The 21,040-nt window shown below is 46.9% G+C and overlaps 3 protein-coding genes across 3 annotated transcripts in view; 2 read left to right on the top strand and 1 right to left on the bottom strand.

Moving 5' to 3' along the window:
- The window catches only part of LOC148144987 (uncharacterized), a 518,924-nt gene that overhangs the window by 420,936 nt on the left and 76,948 nt on the right, over nt 1-21,040 (bottom strand). The window lies entirely within an intron of this gene.
- Nucleotides 1-21,040, top strand: part of LOC148144988 (uncharacterized) — a 144,761-nt gene that overhangs the window by 67,428 nt on the left and 56,293 nt on the right. The window lies entirely within an intron of this gene.
- LOC148144990 (uncharacterized) lies at nt 175-2,784 on the top strand. The gene has a single exon (XM_087975505.1). The coding sequence runs from the start codon at nt 559-561 to the stop codon at nt 2,281-2,283; it is 1,725 nt and encodes a 574-aa protein (XP_087831631.1). The 5' UTR covers nt 175-558; the 3' UTR covers nt 2,284-2,784.

Below are 21,040 nucleotides of genomic sequence, written 5' to 3'. Positions count from 1 at the left end.
CGGAGTGAGAACAGAGGGGGAGAGAGAGTGGAATGGTGCTTTCAATTTTGTGAAACAACAAAAGAATATTCCACAGAAAGTAGAATTGCTTGTTCTGAATTTCTACCCTGCACTGATAATCCCTTTTGTAATCCCTTTTTGCAGAGTATTTGAAAATCTGAAGACTGAAGTTTCGAAAATCTGAAGACTGAAGTTTCAAAATCAAAGAATGAAGGGCTTACGCCCGAAACATTGACTCTCCTGATCCCCGGACGCTGCCTGACCTGCTGTGCTTTTTGACTCACTGTCCAGCGTCTGCAGTCCTCACTTTGATGTCAATGTCTGACAGTCACTCAATCCAATGGGACCACAACGATTTTTGACTGTGATTTCTGTGAGAGGAATCAATGCTTTTTGGTTCCTGTTTGAGGACGTTTTCAGCATCAGTGGGACTGGACGAGAGACCCAATTGTGGCAGCACAGTGTGTGTGGAGCCTGAAACAGTTATACGGCCTGGAAAGGGGATTTCACAGCAGGGAGGGGCTCCCCATGTGTTTGTGAGCAGCTGAAGCTGTGGCCATGGAGAAACCTGAGGAATCTCACCCCGTGGAGAAACCGTGGAAGTGTGGCGACTGTGGGAAAGGCTTCCGTGTCCCGTCTGCCCTGGAGACTCATCGGCGCAGTCACACCGGGGAGAGGCCATTCCCGTGCACCGACTGCGGGAAGGCCTTCAGACATTCCACCCACCTGCTGGCCCACCAGCGGGTCCACACGGTGGAGAGGCCCTTCAGCTGCCCAGATTGTGGGAAGGCCTTCAGACATTCCTCCACCCTGCTGAGACACCAGCGTGTCCACACCAGAGAGAGGCCCTTCAGCTGCCCAGATTGTGGGAAGGCCTTCAGACATTCCTCCACCTTGCTGACACACCAGCGTGTCCACACCGGGGAGAGGCCCTTCAGCTGCCCTGAGTGCGGGAAGGCCTTTACCCAGGTCTCCTCCCTGATGAGGCACCAGCGGGTCCACACGGGGGAGAAGCCCATTAGCTGCCCCGAGTGCGGGAAGGCCTTTACCGACATCTCCTCCCTGATGAGGCACCAGCAGACCCACACTGGGGAGAGGCCGTTCACCTGCTCTCAGTGCGGGAAGGGCTTCACCCGCTCCTCCAACCTGCGGAGCCACCAGCGGGTCCACACGGGGGAAAGGCCCTTCAGCTGCCCCAAGTGTGGGAAGGCCTTTACCCAGGTCTCCTCCCTGATGAGGCACCAGCGGGTCCACACTGGGGAAAGGCCCTTTAGCTGCCCAGAGTGCGGGAAGGCCTTTACCCACGTCTCCTCCCTGATGAGGCACCAGCGGGTCCACACCGGGGAAAGGCCCTTCAGCTGCCCTGAGTGTGGGAAGGCCTTCAGTGTATCCTCCACCCTGCGGAGCCACCAGTGCGTCCACACGGGGGAGAGGCCCTTCAGCTGCCCCGAGTGTGGGAAGGCCTTTACCAACGTCTCCGCACTGCAGAAGCACCAGCGTATCCACACGGGGGAGAGGCCCTTCAGCTGCCCCGAGTGTGGGAAGGCCTTTACCAACGTCTCCGCCCTGCAGAAGCACCAGCGGATCCACACGGGGGAGAAGCCCTTTAGCTGCCCCGAGTGCGGGAAGGCCTTTACCGACGTCTCCTCCCTGATGAGGCACCAGCGGACCCACACTGGGGAGAGGCCGTTCACCTGCTCTCAGTGCGGGAAGGGCTTCACCCGCTCCTCCAACCTGCAGAGCCACCAGCGGCTCCACACAGGGGAGAGGCCCTTCAGCTGCCCCGAGTGTGGGAAGGCCTTCAGTGATTCCTCCTCCCTGCTGAGGCACCACTGGGTCCACACGGGGAAGAGGCCGTTCACCTGCTCTCAGTGTGGGAAGGGCTTCACCCGCTCCTCCAACCTGCTGAGCCACCAGCGGATCCACACGGGGGAGAGGCCCTTCAGCTGCTCTCAGTGCGGGAAGGCCTTCAGCGATTCCTCCAACCTGATGATCCACATGCGTGTCCACACCGGGGAGAGGCCGTTCACCTGCTCTCAGTGCGGGAAGGGCTTCACCCGCTCCTCCAACCTGTGGAGCCACCAGCGGGTCCACACGGGGGAGAGGCCCTTCAGCTGCCCCGAGTGTGGGAAGGCCTTCAGCACATCCTCCAACCTGCTGAGACACCAGAGGATCCACACCGGGGAGAGGCCGTTCACCTGCTCTCAGTGCGGGAAGGGCTTCTCCCGCTCCTCCCACCTGCTGACCCACCAGCGAGTTCACATGCCATTGCAGGGGGATTGAAGGAATGATGGCCGAGTGCCAATATCGATTGGACTATCAACCCACTTCCAGGGATTCCCGGGTTCAAATCCTGCCACGACAGATGGCAGAATTGGTATTCGGTGAGAAATGTGGAGTTCGGAATCTAACGATGAGACCGTTTCAGGGAGGGGGTGGTGCGGGGGAGAAAGCCCCCATCTGATTCCCTCCCTCCCTTGTTAGGGAAGGAAACCGCCATTGTGGGAAAGGATTCACTCAGTCGTTCCAGCTGCATCCTTTACCTGGTCTGGCCTACACGTGACTCCAGACCCACAGCAGTCTGGTTGACTCTACACTGCCCCTTCCTGGCAAATGAGCGGGGAGAAACTTACTTGGAGACAGGGTATGGGTTGAAATTGCTGAGTGAGGCAATACTTCCTCCAGGGTATGGCTGTACCAAGGATCCAATTACAAAGGGACAACTTGGTGCTGGCCAAGAGTAAAGACAGTGAGGGGGGTGGGACAAGGGGACATGTGGTGTGTGCACTTTCACCTTGAGTTGTTCAAAAAGCAACTGCTTTTTCTCTGCCTTTTTGCTGGGGGGATCTGAAGCTGTAACCAAGTTGGGTTGCAATAAAGGTTACCCTGAACTTACCACCGGACTCAGACTCTCATTGAAAGCTTTGAGCTTCAAGAGGTTTTTGTTTTAAAGCTGCTCATTTCTTTCAGCCTCCTGCACTAAGTTTAGAACATAGAACAATCCAGCGCAGAACAGGCCCTTCGGCCCTTGATGTTGCGCCGACCTGTGAACTATTCTCAGTTCGTTCCCCAACACTATCCCAAAATCAACCATGCGCTTATCTAAGGATTGTTTAAATCTCCCGAATGTGACTGTGTTGACTACCTTAGCAGGTAGGGCATTCCACGCCCTTACCATTCTCTGCATAAAGAACTTGCCTCTAACATCTGTCTTAAATCTATCACCCCTCAATTTGAAGTTATGCCCCCTGACATCAGCATCCTAGGAAAGAGTCTTTCACTGTCTCCCCTATCTAATCCTCTGATCATCTTGTATGTCTCTATCAAATCCCATCTTAGCCTTCTTCTTTGCAATGAGAACAGATCCAAGTCTCTCAGCCTTTCCTCATAAGACCCTCCCTCCAGACCAGGCAACAACCTGGTAAATCTCCTTTGCTCCTTTTCCAATGCTTCCCACATCCTTCCTGAAATATGGGGACCAGAACTATACACAATATTCCAAGTGTGGCTGCACCAGCGTTTTGTATAGTTGCACCATGATATTGCAGTTCCAGAAATCAATCCCTCTACGAATGAAACCTAACACGACGTGTGCCTTCTTAACAGCACTATCCACCTGCGTGGCAACTTTCAGGGATCTATGCACCTGGACTCCAAGATCACTGCCTTCCTGTTATTCTTCCCAAAGTGAATCACCTCACATTTAGCTGCATTGAACTCCATTTGCCACCTCTCAGCCCAATTCTGCAGTTTATCCAAGTCCCCCTGCAACCTATAACATTCTTCCAAACTGTCCAGTACTCCACCGACTTTAGTGTCATCTGCAAATTTACTAATCCATCCACCTATGTCTGTGTCTAAGTCATTGATAAAAATGACAAACTGCAGTAGTCCCAAAACAGATCCTTGTGGCACACCACTAGTAACCGGACTCCAGGCTGAATATTTTCCATAAACCACCACTCGCTGCCTTCTTTCAGAAAGCCAAACTGCTAAATCACCCTCAATCCCATGCCTCTGCATTTTCTCCAACAGCCTACCATGTGGAACCTTTACTGAGGTCCATGTACACCATGTCAACTGCCCTACCCTCATCTCCATGCTTGGTCACCTTCTCAAAAAACCCAATGAGGTTTGTGAGACACAATCTGCCCTTGATGAAACCATGTTGACTATCTGAAGTCAAATTGTTGCTTGTTAGATGATTGTATATCCTATCTCTAATATTCCTTTCCAAAAGCTTTCCTTCAACAGAAGTAAGGCTCACTGGTCTATAATTACCTGGGTCATCTCTGCTGCCCTTCTTGAACAAGGGCACAACATTTGCAATCCTCCAGTTCTCAAGTACTAAGCCTGTAGACAATGACGACTCAAATATCAAAACCAAAGGCTCTGCTATCTCCTCCCTCGCTTCCCAGAGAATCCTCGGATAAATCCCATCCGGCCCAGGGCACTTGCCTATTTTCACTCCTTCTAGAAATGATAACATCTGTGTGCAACTAACCTCGATCCTTTCAAGTCTAATATCTCGTACCTCATTCTTCTCCTCTACAATATTCTCCTTTTCCTGAATGAAGACCGATGAGAGATATTCATTAACACCTCTCCAATCTCCACAGGGCCCACATTCAACTTCCCCCTTCTATCTTTGACTGGCCCTATTCCTACCCTAATCATCCTTTTATTCCTCACATTCCTATAGAAAACTTTAGGTTCTCCTTTATTCTATTTGTTAAAGACTGTTCATGTCCTCTCTTTGCTCTTAACTGTCTCTTTAAATCCTTCCTAGCTGATCTGTAACTTCCATCGCTTCTGAACCATCTTGCCTCATCAACACATAAGCCTCCTCCTTCTTTGGAACAAGAGATGCAATTTCTGTTGTAAACCACGGTTCCCTTACCTTATCACTTCCTCCCTGCCTGACAGGAACATATCTATCAAGGACACACAATATCTGTTCCTTAAACCAGCTCCACACTTCAATTGTTCCCATCCCCTGCATTTTGCTACCCTATTCTATGCATTCTAAGTCTTGCCTAATTGCATTATAATTGCCCTTGCCCCATCGATAACTCTTGACCTGTGGCATGTTCCTATCCCTTTACATCGCTAAATGAAACCTAACTGAATTATGGTCATTCTCTCCAAAGTGCTCACCTTCCACTAAATCAAACACCTGGCCTGATTCATTACCAAGCACCAGATCCAGTGTGACCTCCCCTCTTGTCGGCCCTTCAACATACTGTGTCAGAAAGCCCTCCTGCACACACGGGACTAAAACTGATCCATCCGACGTACTAGAGTGAAAGCATTTCCAGTCAATGTTGGGGAAGTTAAAGTTCCCCATAATGACCACCCTGTTCCTTTCACTCCTACCCTAAAAAATTTTGCTAATCCCCTCTTCCAACTCCCTGGAACTCTGCAGAGGCCTATAAAAAAAACTCCAAGCAGTGTGACCTCTCCTCTCCTGTTTCTAACCTCAGCCCACATTACCTCAGTAGATGAGTCCTCTTCAAAAGTTCTGTCAGCCACCGTTATACTATCCTTGACTAACAAGGCCACGCCTCTCCCTCTATTACCGCCTTGGCTGTTCTTAATGAAAGATCAAAACCCTGGAACCTGCAACATCCATTCCTCACCCTGCTCTCTCCATGTCTCCGAAATGGCCACAACATCCAAGTCCCAGGTACCTATCCGTGTTGCAAGCTCACCTACCTTATTGCGGATACTCTGGCGTTGAAGTAGAAACACTTCAAATCACTTCACTGTCTGCCAGCACATTCCTGTGACCCTGAAATCCTGTCCCTGTCCTTCCTACTCTCATTCTCCTGTACATTGCAGCTACACCCTCGGTTCCCATCCCCCTGCTGAGCTAGTTTAAACCCACTCGAATAGCACCAGCAAATTTCCCACCCAGGATATTAGTACCCCTCTGGTTAAAGTGAAGACTGTCCTGTTTGTACAAGTCCCACCTTCCCAGAATGAGTCCCAATTATCCTGAAAAAACCTGAAATCCTCCCTCCTGCACCATCCTTGTAGCCACGTGTTCAGCTGATATCTCTCCCTATTCCTTGCCTTGCTATCACGTGGCACGGGTAACAAACCAGAGATAACCACTCTGTTTGTTCGAGCCCTCAGCTTCCACGCTAGCTCCCTGAAATCCTGCCTTACATCCCTATTCCTCTTTATTTTGTGGTTAGCACTGCTGCCTCACAGCACCAGAGCCCCCGGTTCAATCCACCCCCACCCCCCCCGCCGCGTCTGCGTGGGTTTCCTCCCACAGTCCAAAGACATGTGAGTTAGGGTGAATTGGCCATGCTAAATTGCCCAGTAGTGTTTGGTGACAGGGAATGGGGCTGGGTGTTTTGCTCTTCGGCGGGTCGGTGTGGACTTGTTGGGCCGATGGGCCTGTTTCCACACTGTAGGGAATCTGATCTAAAGTTCTGGAATTTATATATTGATGAACTGAAACCTGCAACCCCTTCTAAAAGATGAAGGACTCAGCAGCGGTCCAGGTTTGTTCCAAATATTGCATCGGTTGCATGACACTGTGATGTTTTGCTGTTAACTCTGTGTCTTATGATCCTGCAACACAGCTACCCGCAGAAGGAGCAGCGCTGCAGAAGCTAGTGCTTCCAAATACACCTGGGTGGGCGCGGTTTACACAGAGGGGCATGGTTTACGATCTGCATTTGGAGGGGGCGGGGCTTACGCGTCACCTTGGAGGTGGAGGGGCGGGACCAGGGAGCGTGGCCATCCCGAAGCCGGAAGTGTGCCCGCGGCCTATTTCCTCCGCTGGAGCTTCGGCTGCAGCAAGTAAGGTAAAGCTTTATCAATATTTCCTTTTACAGAGTTTGTATTTAATAACCAGTAATGGCTACTCAATATCATCAGAAAGTCCCAAAATGCAATTCATTTCAATCCAGTGCAGATAAACACTAAGAGTTAATTTTCTACGGGAATCAACAGCCTCAGCACTAAAATGGTCTCACAAGGGAACGGCTGTGAATGTTATCACTTGGGGTCCTGTTCACACAGATTCACCGATGCTGAGGCAAACGTTCTTAATTGCCTTACAGCATCCTGTTATCACTTGGTGAGCCCAGGTGTCCCTATCTTTAAGTTCTGCCCTCTTTCTGAGCCTTCCTGCCAGTTTATTTTCTAGTGCAGTAAATGTATTTAATAATTCAGCATTACATTTTAGTCTGAATGTTTAAAGACAAGTTTTAAGGCTATAGACTTTATCACCCAGATGCCCACATCCTCATTCCTCCCTTTGATTGCACCACGATCACTGAAAGTGAAGGATACTCCAAACGAATGCCCTTCAAGGTGGTCCAGCCATCAACATCCTGTAGAGTGGCACCACCGTCTTCGCAGCTCATCTGGTCATATTTATCATCGCCATCGACACGTGTGGGTGAGCCATCAGATCGCAAAAGGAGCATCTTCTGGGGCAAATCTTTATCACTAAGGGACCTCATAAGCCTAGCAATTAAATACCTAACAATACCAATACCGACAAACAGACATAGCTAAATTGATAAGCCAATTGTACCATCAACCCGATCTGCAGTTTCCCCAACTGGTCCCTTCAGTCATTCTGTCAAGGAATACCTGGATCTCTTCTTGTATCTTAGTAATATTGCCAGTCAGATCGGGAATGCCCATAGTGCATTTATCTCGGACAATGGTGCAGACCTCACCCTCCTGGGCCTGTATATAGTCTAAGGCATACCGCTTTCAACATGGAGTCGCTTGAACGATGGCGTGAGCTGCCAGAGGAAGTGATGGGTGCTGATACGATGACAAGTTAAAAGGCTCCTGGACGGGCATCTGAAAATGAAGGGTTCAGATGGGTCAGGGCCAAGTGATGGCAAATGCAACTGGAGTCATAGAGATGTACAGCACAGAAACAGACCCTTCGGTCCAACGCATCCTTGCTGACAAGATAGCCAACACAATTTAGTCCCAGCTGCCAGCACCCAGCCCATATAGGGGCCAAGTGATGGCAAACGTGACTAGATTAATTTAGGATATCTGGGCAGGTTGGGCCAAATGGTCTGTTTCTGCGCTCTGTGACTCTAATTGTCTTCAGTGGAATCAGGAGTGTGGTTGTGAAGGCTGGACTTTCAGAACATGTTTTGCCCTGACTGGGAGCAGAAGCGTTTGACTGAAGTGTGTTGGAGTTAATGCCTTGACGTCTCATTTTACTCCCACCTTCCCGGGGTCGATAATCATTTTGTGTCTGGTCCTTTCTCAAGAAACTGCATTGCAGGTTCACCCTGAATTGACACTTTTTTTTTTGCTTCCCAAAATCAGACCTGCTCACTCTCGGCAGGATCCCAGTGTTGTGAAAGATATTAACTTTCAGGTGGAGGTATCCAAAATTCAGAGAGATGTCAGTCTTGACGTTTTTGCTTTTCTGCCCCTGTAAGATCCTGAATCAGCACCTTCAGGAGAATTAGATAGAGCAGAGTGAGAACAGAGGGGGAAGAGGGTGTGCGAGTGCTTTGAATTTTGTGGAACAGCTAAAGAATAGAATATTCCACAGAAAGTAGAATTGCTTGTTCTGAATTTCTACCCTGCACTGATAGTGATGACTTTTGTAACCTGTTTTTAACAGTGTATTTGAAGATCTGAAGACTGAAGCTTCAAAATCAACAAATTTGAAGGGCTTATTCCTGAAACATTGACTCTCCTGCTCCTCTGATGCTGCCTGACCTGTTGTGCTTTTCCAGCGGCACACTTTTCGACACTGACTCTCCAGCGTCTGCAGTCCTCACTTTGACGTCAATGTCTGACAGTCACTCAATCCATCGGGACCGCAACGATTTTCAACTATGATTCTGTGAGAAGGAGCAAAGTTTTGGTTCCTGTTTGAGTACGTTTCCAGCATCCGTGGGACTGGATCATAGACCATACTGTTGCAGTGCACTGAGTGAAGACCCTGAAACAGTTCTACGGCCTGGGAAGAGGAATTCACTGTGGGGAGGGGCTCCACACGCATTTGTGTGTAACTGAAGCTTCGGCCATGGAGAAACCCGAGGAATCCAGCCCTGTGGAGAAACGATGGAAGTATGGCGACTGCAGGAAAAGCTTCTGTGTCCCATCTGTCCTGAAGACTCATCGGCGCAGCCACACCAGGGACAGCCCGTTCCCCTGTCCCGTTTGCGGGAAGGGCTTCAGCACTTCTTCCACCCTGCTAACCCACCAGCGGATCCACACTCTGGAGACGCCCTTCAGCTGCCCAGTGTGCAGGAAGGCCTTCAGCGATTCCTCCACCCTGCTGAGGCACCAGCGGGTCCACATGGGGGAGAGGCCCTTCAGTTGCCCCGGGTGCGGGAAGAGATTTACCCAAGCCTCCAGCCTGCTGACCCTCCAGCGGATCCACAAAGGAGAGAGGCACTTCAGCTGCCCCCTGTGCGGGAAGGGCTTCGCTAGCTCTACCAACCTCCGGAGGCACCAGGGAGTTCATGTACCATTGCAGGGGGATTGAAGGCGTGATGGCTGAGTGCCAGTATCGACTGGACTATCAACCCAGTTTCAGGGGCTCCCGGGTTTGAATCCCACTGCAGCAGATGGTACGATACAGGGTATGGGTTGAAATTGCTGAGTGAGGCAACACTTCCTCCAGGTTAAGGCTGTACCAAGGACCCAATTACAAAGGGACAACTTGGTGGTGACCAATAGTAAAGAAGTGAGGTGGGTTGGGGGGTGGTGGGGTAGCGTGTGCGCTTTGACCTTGAACGGTTTAAAAAGCAGCTACTTTTTCTCTGCCTTTTTGCTGAGGGGGTTTGAAGCTGTAACAAAGTTGGATCTCAATAAAAGTTACCTGAATTTACCCCCGGCTCAGACTCTCATTGAAAGCTTTGAGCTCCAAGGTTTTTGTTTTAAAGCTGCTCATTTCTTTCAGCTTTCTGCACTAAGCTTCCAATGTCGCGTATCAGATGGATCAGTAAATGAGCAGCCAGTTTCGTTAGAAAGTGAATTTTTCAGGAGTGCAGAGTGTGTCATTTCATCGGCATTGTAAAGTTTACTGGCAGCATTGGGAGATGTGGGTTGTGCTCACTAGAAATTATGTGGAGGAGCCGGTGGTGGACTCGCCTGAACGAAGTTAAAAATCACACAACACCAGGTTATAGTCCAACAGGTTTATTTGGAAGTGTGAGCTTTTGGAACACTGCTGTGGAGCAGGATCATAAGACACAGATTTTATAGCAAAAGATCAGTGTCATGCAACTGATAGGATATATTAAACAAACCAAGATTGTTGTTAAGTCTTTCACCTTTTAGAATGCGTTGCAGGTTTCAGTTCATTAATATGTAAATCCCATAACATCTTTTGATTCACATTCTCAAGATGACTTCAGTTTTTTTTAAAAAAAAGTCACAACTCAGCCCAGATAAAGGTGTGAGGTTCAAGTCTGCCAATGTCCCAATTTTGAATCAGACTGGTTCTATTTCCAAAGCAAGAATTCATAAAATATTACATGGATTGACTGCCTGCAGACTGTGCACTTTTTGAGCAAAATTGAATGTATCTGCAAACATAATTCTGCCAATACAAATTTGCCCAAAAAGTGATGAGAGTTTATGCATGAGTGCACATAAGAGTGTGATGGAGTATATGCCTGTGAGTGTGTTGGGGGTGTATGTGTGCGTGTCTGAGAGAGCACATGTGTATGAGTGAGGTATGAATAAAAGCAAGGGCTTGCGTTTTGCTAAAGCAAGGAAGGTCAGGACTTGTACAGTTAATGGTAGGGCCCTGTGTCATGCTGTAAGAGAGAGACATGGTGGGGTTCAGGTACACAGTTCTTTCAAAGTTGCTTCGCTGCGAGACAGGGTGGTTAAGAAGGCGTTTAGCACACTTGCCTTCATTGTTGACCCCATTGAGTATAGGAGTTGGGACATCATGTTGAGGTTGTACAGGATGTTGGTGAGGCCACTTTCAGAGTACTGAGTATGGTTCTCGTGTCCCTGTAATAGGAAGAATACTATTAGAGAGGGTTCGGTAAAGATTTACCAGGATGTTGCCAGGACTGGAGGGTTTGAGTTATAATGACAGGCTGGGACTTTTTTCACTGGAGCACAGGAGGTTGGGGGGTGACATCATGGAGATTGATAAAATCACGAGGAGTGGAGGTAAGGGGAATAGCAAAGGGCTCTTCCTGAGCGTTGGGGAGCTCAAGACTAGGGGGCATATTTCTTTAAAGTGACAGGAGAGAGATTTAAAAGGAACCTGAGGGGCAAAGTTTTGACAAAGGACGGTTTACACGTGGAATGAACTTGCTGAGGATGTGGACAATGCAGGTACGTTTACAAAGTCTAAACGACATTTGGATGGGTACATGAATAGAAAGGTTTAGAGGGATTTGGGCCAAACGCAGGCAAGTGAGGCTAGTTTAGTTTGGGAACCCTGGTCGCCATGGATGAGTTGGACCAAAGGGTCTATTTCTGTGCTGTCTCCTTCTCTGAACCAGAAGTGATCTTATTGAAACCAGTAGAATTCTGAAAGGGGCTTGACAGGATTGATGCCAATAAAATGCTCCTTTGTGGTGGGAGTCATAGAATCCCAACAATGTGGAAACAGGTCATTCAGCCCATCTATTTCACACTGGCCCTCTGAACAGCATCCCACACATACCCACCCCCTTATTCAGTATTTCCCATGGCCAATCCACCCTAAGTTTCACATCCTTGGTCACTATGGGTAATTTAGCACAGCCTATCCACCCTAACCTCTACACCCTAATCTGTAAATTACCTTCTCAAAAATGTAATTTAAATGTAGAAAAATGTGAGTCTGACTCAACATTCAGACGCAGACAGAATTCACACTTATTGTTAGAAAAGCTCTGCATTTGAATGACATTCTTGAGAAGGTAACAAAAAACAAGTTCTGGGATTAACAAACCAAAGAGCAGAAACCTATTCTAAAAGATGAAGGATTTCATCTAAAATTGTTTGATGTGTCACATTTCCATAACGCTCGACTCCTTTGGATATAAATTGTGATCATGATCTCATTCTCCAAAACTACCTGATGAAGGAGCGGCGCTCCGAAAGCTAGTGCTTCCAAACAAACCTGTTGGATTATAACCTGGTGTTGAGTGATTTTTAACTTTGTCCGTGGGAAACATGAGTTGTGGGACTGCTAACAGTTCTTATTTTGTGATCTATTCCAAGTGAAATTTCTCCTCTGTGCAGGCACAGTTTGTTTTTGTGCTTTGTGCGAGATCGGGCTAGCAGCTTTTAAATCCTTACGTTAAGCAACAGAAGTAAACTGTCGATCAGCAATTGTATTCTGAGAGTGGTACTTCCAGCTCTGGTAATCCTGTTGCATCAACAGAGAGAGGGGGAGGATGTCACATCTCAAGAGCAGACAGAAAAGTTATTTCGCTTGTTGAGTCGGTTCCTCACTCAGATGAGACTGGATGTTGCTTTTAATGGATCATAATTAAATGCTACAATGGAACACCTTAAATTCAAGGAATTTTGAAAGTGCAAACGAACAGTAACTTTGAACAGAGATGTTCTTCCATTTCTAACCTCGTGGGAGCAGTACATTTGCCAAAAACATTTCGGTGGAATTCTGTGTAACTGTTGGACTTAAAATAGTTTCCCCACTGAACGTTAAACAGGTATTGAGAACGTTGCGCATTATAGATTGTGTTCCTGAGGACCGGAGGAGGATTGAATTTGCCAACTTGAACCACACTTTGCAGAGAGAGGAATTTTCTCCGGATGGAATAGGTTGATGGAAGTCAACAATTGTCAGATTATTTCATGAAAATAACAGCTGGTATGGGGATCCCAGAAGAGGGGCGTCTGTAATGAGCACACAGAAACAAACCCTTCAGTCCAGGCCAACCAGATATCCTAAATTAATCTAGTGACCCATTTGCCAGCATTTGGCCCATATCCCTCTGAATTCTTCCTATTCATGTCCCTATCCAGATGCATTTTTTTCTTCGGAGAATACTTGGGTGAGAGCCAAGATATGCAATATCTCAATGTATAATAATGAAGCTCATTTATTCTGAAATTATTTCAATTAGTTGGTCAATTGGCAAATAATAGCTGCATAACTGTTGTCAACCCGTTTAATATATTTCCTTTGTAAAGATCTTATCCAAATTATAAAATGAATGTATTTTCATACGAAATAAAATTTGCAGTGTTTTATTAAATGGTTGAAAGTAACTTTTGCACTTAATTGCTCCGTTTGGGATTAAACATTGTGACTTAGATAAAAGTGATCTTTCATAATTAATGCTGAGTCTATTAACAAACGAATGTTGCCATTTGCTCCCATGTTCGCTCAGATTAAATTTGAAATTCTTAAATGAGTTGAATAAGGGGTAAAAAGTAAATATTTATTGCCCTTTTCTGAAATTCTCTGCTCTGCCATTGTATTTGGTTAAACAAAATATGTATCTCTCTTCATAACTTTGATATCACCACAAATCCTAGGAACCCCATCCAGAACAAACATATAAATACAAAGTAGGAGACAACAGCTTCGCTTCACTTGGAGGTCACCACTGATGATGTTACCAAGCCAGGTAATGAAACGTCTAGATATCAAACCTACAGCTCAGCGAGCAAACCTGCACCCTAAACATTCTACTTTGCTGAAAGACTGCACAATCTGCAGGCAGTCAGTACATGTAATATATTGTCAATTCCACTTTGAAAATAGATAATGGGCCCACTTCTTTTTGGATGTGAGCATAAGTGGTATAGTAAGTAAGTTTGCTGGTGACACCAAAATTGGAGGTGTAGTGGACAGCGAAGGAGGTTACCTCAGATTACAATGGGATCTTGATCAGATGGGCCAATGGGCTGAGAAGTGGCAAATGGAGTTTAATTTAGATAAATGTGAGGTGCTGCATTTTGGGAAAGCAAATCTTAGCAGGACTTATACACTTAATGGTAAGGTCCTCGGGGGTGTTGCTGAACAAAGAGACCTTGGAGTGCAAGTTCATAGCTCCTTGAAAGTGGAGTCGCAGGTTGATAGGATAGTGAAGATGGTGTTTTGTATGCTTTCCTTTATTTGGTCAGAATATTGTGTACAGGAGTTGGGAGGTCATGTTACTGCTGTACAGTTGGATTGCGTGCAATTCTGGTTTCCTTCCTATCAGAAAGATATTGTGAAACTTAAGGGTTCAGAAAAGATTTACAAGGATGTTGCCAAGACTGGAAGATTTGAGCTATAGGGAGAGACAGAACAGACTGGGGCTGTTTTCCCTGGAACGTCAGAGGCTGAGGGGTGACCTTATAGAAGTTTATGAAATCATGAGGGGCATGGATAGGATAGATAGACAAAGTCTTTTCCCTGAGGTGGGAGAGTCCAGAAATAGAGGGCATAGGTTTACAGTGAGAGGAGAAAGATATGAAAGAGACTTAAGAGGCAACCTTTTCATTTAGAGGGTGGTACGTGTATGGAATCAGCTGCCAGAGGAAGTGGTGGAGGCTGGTACAATTACAACACTTAAAAAGCAACTGGAGGGATATGGGCCCCGTGCTGGCAGGCGGGACGAGATTGGGTTGGGATATCATGCACAGGGATGTGCAGGTTAGGTGCATTAGTCACGGGTAAATGTTGAGCAATAGGGGTAGGGGAATTGCGTGGGTGGGTTACCCTTCGGAGGATCGGTGTGTAGTCTTTGGGCTGAGTGGCCTGCTCCCACACTGTTTGGAGTCTCTGAAGGGGAAGGGATTTTTGTAAACTGTGCAAGGCAATGCAGGCGTAGTGCGGGGGCCTGCTGTTGGCCTTGCTCCGCCCCTTGCTCCTCCCCGTTGTTGTTGAGCTGTCTAACAAACATCTACTCTTTCTCTGCCTTTTTGCTGGGGGCAACTGAAGCTGTAACAATGTTGGGACACAATAAAGGTTACCTGAACATTCTGCCAGACTCAGACTCTCATTGAAAGCTTAGAGCTCCAAGCGGTTTTTGTTTTAAAGCTGCTCATTTCTTGCAGCCTCCTGCATTAAGTTTCCAATGTTGTATATCAGATGGAGCAGTGACTGAGTAGCTGGTTCCGTTAGAAGTTTACATTTTTCGGGAGTGCAGGCACTGCATTGTTTCAGCGGCAGTTTACTGGCAGCACTGGGAAGTGTGGGCTGTGTTCATTAGAAAGGAGGTGGAGGTGCTGCTGTTGGACTAGGTGGGACACGGTTTAAAAATCACAACACCGGGTTATAGTCCAACAGGTTTATTTGGAAGCACTAGCTTTCGGAGCGCTGCTCCTTCATCAGGTAGCTGTGGAGCAGGATCATAAGACACAGAGTTACGAGCAAAAGGTCACAGTGTCATGCAACTGATATGATATATTGACAAATGTAGATTGCTGTTAAGTCTTTCATCTTTTAGAATGGGTTGCAGGTGTTATTTCATTAATGGGTACATCGCAGTACTACTATTCAGTCATATTCTCAAGATCACAAGGGTTTTTTTAAACTAGTGACATCTCAGCCCAGACAATGCATGAAAGGTGTGACAGTATCCCAATCTTAAATCAGACTGGTACTATTTCCAAACTAGGAATGTATAAAATATTACATGGATTGACTACCTGCATGTTGTGCGCTTTTTGTGCAAAGTTGAATATATCTGTAAATATAATTCTGCAAATGCACCCCATCGTTGTGTGTGCACATGCTTTGTAAAGGGAGTGTGATGGAGGAGAAGCCTGTAAGAGGGTGTGTGTACATCTGAGAGAGAGCGTGTTATGAGAGAGGTATAGATAAAAGTGAGGGATTGCATTTTCCTAAAATAAGGGCAGGACTTGTACAGAGGGATATGGGGGGGGGGGTTCAGGTACATACTTCATTGAAAGTTGCATCACTGGTTGGAAGGGTGCTTCAGAAGGCATTCAGCACACTTACCTTATTTGTCCACACCATTAAATAAAGGAGTTGGGACATCATTTAGAAGTTGTACAGGATGTGGGTGAAGCCACTTGTAGAGTACTGAGAACGCTTCTGGTGGCCCTGTAATAGGAAGAATACTATTACAGAGGGTTCAGTAAAGATTCACCAGGATATTACCAAGACTGGAGGGTTTGAGTTATAAGGAGAGGCTGTGAACCTCTTCACTGGAGCACAGGAGGTTGAGGGGTGACCTCATTGAGATTGATATAATCATGAGGGTTCCAGGTAACATGAACATCAAAAATAGCGAGAAGCCTGCACGGTGATGTCAAGTGACTGGTGGGGGGTAGAAATTGTGGCAGTTGGACACTTTAAATACATCAGGAACAGCATCTCCATACAACATACTGTGCATGTCAGGTGAGATGCCAGAAGACTAGAGGTTGGCTAACATGGTGCCACTGTTTAAGAAGGGTGGTAAGGACAAGCCAGGGAACTATAGACCAGTGAGGCCAACGTCAATGGTGGGCACATTGTTGGAGGGAATCCTGAGGGAGAGGATGTACATGTATTTGAAAAGACAAGGACTGATTAGGGATAGTCAACATGGTTTTGTGTGGGAAATCATGTCTCACAAACTTGATTGAGTTTTTTGAGGAAGTAACAAACATGGATTGAGGAAGGCAGAGCAGTAATGTGATCTATATGGACTTCAGTAAGGCATTTGACAAGGTTCCACATGGGAAACTGATTAGCAAGGTGAGATCTCAAGGAATACAGAGAGAACTAGCCATTTGGATACAGAACTGGCTCAAAGGTAGAAGGCAGAGGGTGGTGGTGGAGGGTTGTTTTTCAGACTGGAGGCCTGCGACCAGTAGAGTGCCACAAGGATCGCTGCTCGGTCCTCTACTTTTTGTCACTTATATAAATGATTTGGATGCGAGCATAAGAGGTACAGTTAGAGGGAGAGGCTGAACTGGCTGGGGCTGTTTTCCCTGGAGTGTCAGAGGCTGAGGGATGACCTTATAAAGGTTTAAAAAGGTATGAGGGGCATGGACAAGATAAATAGACAAAGTTTTTTCCCTTGGGTTGGGGAGTCCAGAACTAGAGGGCATAGATTTCAGGTGAGAGGGGAAAAATGTAAAAGAGACCTACGGGGCAATTTTTTCACACAAGCATAGTACGTGTATGCAATGAGCTGCCAGAGGGACTGGTGGAGGCTGGTACAAATGTCACAATTAAGAGGCATTTGAATGGGTATATAAATAGGACAGGTTTGGAAGGATGTGGGCCAGGTGTTGAGGAGCAGGACTAGATTGGGTTGGGATATCTGGTTGGCATGGACCGAAGGGTCTGTTTCCATGTTGTACACTTCTGACTCTATGCTGTTTCAGCAAAAGCCGCGCATGCTCTGTCTGCAGAAACAGTGCTAACCCTTCTTCAAATGGACCAATGAGAAGCCAGACAAGGAGCCTGGGCCTCCTGCCAATCAGAGCTCCCCAACTGTCTGAATGCGGAAGATGGACCATCAGGTTTTGAAGCTGTTGCTCCTCTCCAAATGAAGATCGAGCTTCACCTCAGACTGCAACTTCCTTCCTCTCTCCACCATCTATGGGTACGGCACTGTCTTTACCATTTCATTTTTTCATTCTGGGGTTAAATTGTTGACTTGCAGCAACTGAAAAGAAAGTGAGTGAATCTAGGGAAGGGACAGAGTCGGGAAACGTTGGTCCAGGTTAGTGTCTCAATTGGCAAACGCACGGCAAATGCAGGCCCACAGTGTGAAGTGATAGCCTCAGTTATGAAAAAATAACTGCTGTAAGGAGGTACGTTGTTTAAATGGTGACATATTGGGATGTGGAGAAAGTGAGGACTGCAGATGCTGGAGATGAGAGTCGAAAAGTGTGGCACTGGAAAAGCACAGGAGGTCAGACAGCATCCGAGGAGCAGGAGAATCGACGTTTCAGGCACGAGCCCTTCCTCAGGAATGATGTGTGGATGTAAAACGTGGCCTCAGCGTCCTTCCACACCAGTCACTGCCAGTTGTCAGACGGATGCAGCAAGCAATCAGCAAGGCAAGAGGAATATTAGCAAGAGGAATTGATTTCAGAAGTCGGGATGTCTTCCTGCAGTTAGGGAGTCATTGAATATATTCAAGGCTGAGTTCATCTGATTTTAGAACAACCATGAAGTGGATGTTTATGGGGGAAGGCAAGTAAAATGGTTTTAAGACCAGTACAGAATAGTTAGAGTCATACAGCACAGAAACAAACCCTTCAGCCCAACTCGTCCATGCTGACTATATTCACAAACTAAACTAGTCCCACCTGACTGTGTTTGCCCCATATCCCCCTGAACCTTTCCTATTCATGTACTTATCCAAATGTCTTTTAAACATTGTTACTCAACCTGCATCCACCATTTCCTCTGGACATTCATTCCACACAAACCACTGTTTAAAAAAAAGGTGCTCCTCATGTGTTTTTTAAATCTTTCTCCTCTCACCTTAATTTGCTCCCTAATCTTGAAACGACACATGCCGTTCACCTTATCTTTGCCCCTCATGGTTTTGTAAACTTCTATAAAGAGAACAAAGAACATTACAGCACAGGAACAGGCCCTTCAGCCCTCCAAGGCTATGCTGATCGAGATACTCTATCTAAACCTGCCGCCTATTTTCAAAGGATCTGTATCCCTCTGCTCCTTGCCCATTCATGTCTCTGTCTAGATACATCTTAAATGACGCTATCGATCCCAACCCTACTACCTCCGCTGGCGATGCATTCGAGGCGCCCACCACCCTCAGTGTAAAGAACTTTCTATGTACATCTCCCTCAAACCTTTCCCCTCTCACTTTGAACTCGTGACCCTGAGTAATTAAGTCTTCCCCTCTGGGAAAATAATTCTTACTATCCACCCCTGTTTACACCCCTCATGGTTTTTCAGCCTCAATCAGGACACCCACCCTCCAATGAAAATAATCTTAATCTACTCAACCTCTCCTCATAGCTTGCGCTTTCCATAAAAGGCAACATCCTGGTGAACCTCCTCTGCACTCTCTCCAAACATATCCACATCCTTTTGGAAATCTGGCGATCCGGAATTGTACACAGTATTCCAAATGCACCAAACCAAAATCTTATATAACTTTAACATGACCTGCCAGCTCTTTTACTCAATCCGTCCGATGATGGAACGCGTGTTGTATGCTGCCTTGACCACTCTACTGACAGGCATTGCCACCTTCAGAGAACAATAGACCCGAACACCCAGATCTCTCTGTACATCAATTTCCCCCAGGACCTTTCCATTTACTGTATAGCTCGCTCTTGAATTGCATCTTCCAAAATGCATCACCTCGCATTTGTCTGGATTGAACTCCATCTGCCATTTCTCCTCCCAACTCTCCAATCTATATTCTGCTGTATCGTCTGACAGTCCCCTTCACTATCTGATATTCCATCAATCTGAATGCCCATCTGCAAACTTGCTAATGAGGCACCCGACACCTTCACCTTTCAACCTCCTGTGCTCCAGTGAAAAAAGTCCCAGCCTACCCACCAAAAGGTGTGAATGCTGTCTGGGTACCAATGTCGAGTCAGCCTGACATTTTTGATATAAAAGCTCTGCATTTAAATTACGTTCTTGAGAAAGTTACTGAAAACAGGTTCTGGGATTAACATACCAAAGAACAGAAACAGTTCAGCAGTTAGATCACACGTTCGAGTGAGAAGTGTGTATAACATGATCTCACAACTCCTATACTCAATGCTATGAGCAATGAAGGAAAGCAAACCAAACGCTGCCTTCACTAATCTGTCCACCTGAGACTCCAGCACTCCAAGGTCTCTTTATTCTGCAACACTCCCCTTAACTGTGTCAGTCCTGCCTGGATTGCTTGACCAAAATGCAAACCTCTGATTTCTCTAAATTAAACTCCAACTGACACTCCTCGGCTCATCAACCGATCCCATAAATTCTAATTTATAGTGAACTCTTTCCTATCTCATTCCTTAGAAGCTGAAAATCTCCATCCCACAATCAGTCCCTCCATTTTCACTATTTGGACTGAAGGGGCTGTTTCTGTGCTGCATGGCTCTGTAACTCGGCCCTGTACTAGTCTTAAAACCATTTTCTTGCATTCCCCATAAACATTCACATAAAAATCAGATGAACTCAGCCTTGAATATATTCAATGACCCCCTAACTGCAGGAAGACATCCCCACTTCTGAACTTAATTCCTCTTGCTAATACACCACTTACCTTGCTCATTGCCTGCTGCACCTGTCTGACAACTGGCACAGAAGGACACTGATGCCCCTCTGAACATCCACGCATCATTCCTGATGAAGGGCTCGTGCCCAAAACTTCGACTGTCCTACTGCTCGGATGCTGCTTGACCTGCTGTGCTTTGCCAATTGTGGTCTTCTCTACATTGGGGAAACCGAGCGTAAACTTGGGGAACGGTTTGCTGAGCATCACAGCCGGGTCCGCAGAGGCTGAGCTGACTTCCCAGTCTCCACCCATTTTTATGCCCCTTCCCACTCCCCTTCTGACATGACTATTTTTGGCTTCCTCCATTACCACAACAAACCAAGCCACAAACTGGAGGAACAAAACCTCATCTTCTGTCTGAGCAGTCAACAGCCCGGAAGACACATTGAGTTCTCCAATTTCAAATAATCTCCCATCCCATCCCATCCCCCAACACACTTCCCAGCCCCTTCCACTCTTCCCTGCCAACTAGATTCCTTCCTCCCATTCACCAACCAGGTCGTACCAGGTTATGGAGATAAGGCAGGAACAGGATGCTGATTGAGGATGATCAGCCATGATCACAATAAATGGTGGTGCTGGCTCGAAGGGCAGAATAGCCTACTCCCGCACCTATTGTCTATTGTACCCTCTACCTGTCTCCACCTTTCCCCACTTCAATACCCTGACCCCAGCACACCCTTGTTCCACAGCTCTCCCTCTACCCACCCCCAGACCTGAACAAGGGTACACCAGATCCCTCGACTTCTCCACCTTCTGATACTGCCTAGCTTGCTGCCTTCTTTCAGTCTCCTGCCTGTCTATTTTGCTAATTGAGAACAAAGGCTTGGACTAACTTTTCCAGACTCTGTCCCCTCACCTGGATTCACTCCCATTTCTTTCAGTTG

Source organism: Chiloscyllium plagiosum, unplaced genomic scaffold, assembly GCF_037043375.1.
Source record: "Chiloscyllium plagiosum isolate Xiang-an unplaced genomic scaffold, Cpla_swu_hap1 HiC_scaffold_27, whole genome shotgun sequence".
NCBI classification, from domain to species: domain Eukaryota; kingdom Metazoa; phylum Chordata; class Chondrichthyes; order Orectolobiformes; family Hemiscylliidae; genus Chiloscyllium; species Chiloscyllium plagiosum.
Note: the sequence above shows the minus strand (reverse complement) of the source record. Positions and strands in the feature narration are given on the sequence as shown.